The sequence below is a fragment of the Octopus bimaculoides genome, chromosome 29 (assembly GCF_001194135.2).
Source record: "Octopus bimaculoides isolate UCB-OBI-ISO-001 chromosome 29, ASM119413v2, whole genome shotgun sequence".
Lineage (NCBI taxonomy): Eukaryota > Metazoa > Mollusca > Cephalopoda > Octopoda > Octopodidae > Octopus > Octopus bimaculoides.
The window spans coordinates 159,571-162,966 of record NC_069009.1 but is presented as its reverse complement, the minus strand read 5'-3'; the positions used below and the strand labels follow the sequence as shown (position 1 = coordinate 162,966).

The 3,396-nt window shown below is 42.5% G+C and overlaps 1 protein-coding gene across 1 annotated transcript in view; it reads right to left on the bottom strand.

The window, feature by feature from the left end:
* Positions 1-516: 516 nt before the first annotated feature.
* The window catches only part of LOC106872455 (uncharacterized), a 28,337-nt gene continuing 25,457 nt past the window's right edge, over positions 517-3,396 (bottom strand). The window contains exons 4-7 of the mRNA XM_014919464.2: positions 2,763-2,917; positions 2,041-2,192; positions 1,451-1,681; positions 517-921 (exon numbers count right to left, since the gene is read on the bottom strand). Coding sequence (XP_014774950.1) covers positions 740-921; positions 1,451-1,681; positions 2,041-2,192; positions 2,763-2,917 — 720 coding nt within the window. The 3' untranslated portion in view covers positions 517-739. The remainder of the gene's footprint in view (positions 922-1,450; positions 1,682-2,040; positions 2,193-2,762; positions 2,918-3,396) is intronic.

Below are 3,396 nucleotides of genomic sequence, written 5' to 3'. Positions count from 1 at the left end.
ATATATATATATATATATATATACACATATATACGACAGGCTTCTTTCAGTTTCCGTCTACCAAATCCACTCACAAGGCTTTGGTCGGCCCAAGGCTATAGTAGAAAACACTTGCCCAAGGTGCCACGCAGTGTGACTGAACCCAGAACCAAGTGGTTGGTAAGCAAGCTACTTACCACACAGCCACTCCCGCGCTTCTAGACTTTGATGGTGTGATTGTTAATTTTTACAATGACATTGTAGGGTAGATGTGAAAGGCTGGATCTGACCAGTTTGAACATAGAATATTTGGACTGGACATGATCAGCTTACATGCTAAAAGGTCAATATTCTTATAAAACATCCTAGATGTGAATGGAATTATTATAGAAGAATAACTTTACCTGGGACTCCTCTATCACTACTGGTCAATCCTCTGTTACTGCTGGTCACTCAAGAATAACCACACACCCACTGGTCACTCTAGAATTCTTATGCCACCATCAGCCACTCCTAACACTCACAAGATGTTGCTGGTCATTCTAGAACATCCACAACACTGTTGGTCACTCCAAAATGGTCTCAATGAACCACCAATCACTCCAGAACACTCACGTCCGCACTGGTCACTTCTACAACTCCCAAGTCACCACCAGCCATCCTAAAACTTTCCCAGCACCAAAAGCCCAGTGCCCTCAATACAGGTGACCCTAACCCCACCACCAGGCCCCCCAAAAGGTGCCAAACATGGTCAGTTTACTTACGTATAGTTAGTGAATGGCATTGTGTCCCCTTGGTAGGCCCGGCACAGGCGGAAGCTGTGAGCCAAGGCATCTTTTCCTTCAGCAGTACTTATCTTGCGTAACGAAGAACGATAGGCGTACTCCTTGAAGTCAAGATGGTCAGCTGCTACTTTCCCTGTACTTAGGTACTCCACAACTCCTGCACAAAACAAAAACACACAATAACAATAGTAATAATAACAACAACAACAACAATTCTTTTTTCCCCCTTTTTTCTATCACATGACTTTGTAAATGAACAATCTGATGTGTTTATCTTAATGGCCTACCAATGTATACAGTGAGTTTCTTTACCCTAGGTGTCGGGAAGACACTCAGCAAGAAATGGACAGCTGAAATTGACAGTGAACAAGAGAAAGGACTTTGTGTTTAGGGTTGGTAGAAAAATGAGAGAGGGTTTGGGCTTAGGGGTAACAAACTCAGCTGAAATTGACAGTGAACAGAGAAAGGACTTCAGTAGCGAAATGAGAGGGATTTTGATTTTGGGCAAACAAATACAGCTGAAACTGATAATGAATAGGGAGTGGACTTTTGTGCTTAGGGGTGAAAAACTCGCCCGAATTTGGCAGTGAATTGAGAGAGGTTTTTGGGGTTTGAGGTCAAAGGACTCACCTGAATTTGGCAGTGAATTGAGAGAGGTTTTGGGGGCTTGAGGTCAAAGGACTCACCTGAATTTGGCAGTGAATTGAGATCTCCACACAACAGCAAAGGAATGGCATTGCAGTCGATGGTGGGAGCAGTCAAGCCGTAACCCCGGCACGTGTCTTCGATGATCTGTTTTAGCTCCCACATCAGCATCATTGTCTGAATAAGCTTCACATCGGAGTATTCTGGGTCCCAGTGGATGTGGGCCGTGGCTACAAGCAACGGCTGACCCCGGAGTCGATCAGCTGGCATTCCTAGGAGAAAGAAAGGGGTCAAAGTGAATGCTGGGATTTGATGAGGTTTCGGAGAAAACAAATGAGGGTTTTGAGTAAAAAGGAGAGAGAGAAAAGAGAAAAAAGGGGAGAAAAGAGAAAAAAGGGGAGAGAAGAGAAAAAAGGAGAGAAAAGAGAAAAAAAGGGGAGAAAAGAAAAAAAGGGGAGAAAAGAGAAAAAAGGGGAGAAAAGAGAAAAAAGGGGAGAAAAGAGAAAAAAGGGGAGAAAAGAGAAAAAGGAGAGAAAGGAGAAAAAAGGAGAGAGAAGAAAAAGCAAAAGAGAGAAAGGGTGAAGATGCGGTGTCATTGTGTTATGGAGTAGAGAAAGGAAAAGTGCGTTACCAGTTTCATAATGAGGCTCCTTGACCTCAAGGAGTGCAGCCAGACCAATGTTGTCCTTGGTCATCACCCTGTTAAGCATATCATCATTGCCCTCGGCATTAGCCATAGCCAGCTGGTTGAACTCAATCAGATATTCCTTAATGAAATGGAACCTGTCCAAAGAGAAGGGTCACCAAATAAAATTAACAATTAACACCAACAACAACGATTCTTTCTATTAAAGGTACAAGGCCTGAAATTTGGTGGGGAAGGGGTTATGATCCCCAGTATACAACTGGTACTTATTTCATTAACCCCCTGAAAGGACAAATGGCAAAGTCTAACCTCGGCAGAATTTGAACTAAGAACGCAAAAATGGAAAACCTGCAACTAAGCATTTTGTCCACCGTGCTAACAATTCTGCCAGCTCACCACCTTAATAATAATAATAATAATAATAATAATAATAATAATAATAATCATAATCCTTTCTACTATAGGCATAAGGCCTGGAATTTGGGGGAAGGGGTTTAAGTCTATTACATCGACCCCAGCGCATGCACAACTGGTACTTATTTTATCAACCCCAAAAGGATGAAAGGCAAAGTCGACCTCGGCAGAATTTGAACTCAGAACGTAAAGACAGACGAAATACCGCTAAGCATTCCGCCCGGCGTGCTAACGTTTCTGCCAGCCCACCGCCTTGAAGTAAAAGAGGAAAAATAACCAAAAGTCGATCTTACTTGGCTTCCCTGAAGAATATAGCACACCCATCAACATGCTTTCTTTCCTGTTCACTCATGGTGCGAGCCCGTGACTTTGGTGAGAAGATTCCGTTGTAACCGTCTCTCTTCAGTTCAGGTAGGAAGAAGTTATAGAACTGGTCAGTTTCCACCTCCTGAAAAGGTCAAAAAAACAAAAACAAAAATAATAATCATAACATCCCCTTCTGCTAAAGGTACAAGACCTGAAATCTTGGGGGGGGGCGCTAGTCGATTACATTGACCCCCCCAGTATTTCACTGTTACGTATATTTATCATCCCCTTAAGGATGGAAGGCAGAGTTAACCTTGGCAGAATTTGAACGACTCTACCAGCTTGCCACCCTAACAATAATTCTTTCTACTATAGGTACAAAGCCTGGATTTTAGGGGGAGGAGGAAACAGTAGATCACCTTGATTCCTCCAGTGCGTATCTGGTACTTAATTCATCGACGCCTAAAAGGATGAAAGGCAAAGTCGACGGCAACAGAATCTGAACTCAGAACGTATTGGCAGACAAAATACCACTAAGCACTTCATCTTGGCATGCTGACAATTCTGCCAGCTTGCTGCCTTTATTATAATAATAATAATAATAATAATAATAATAATAAT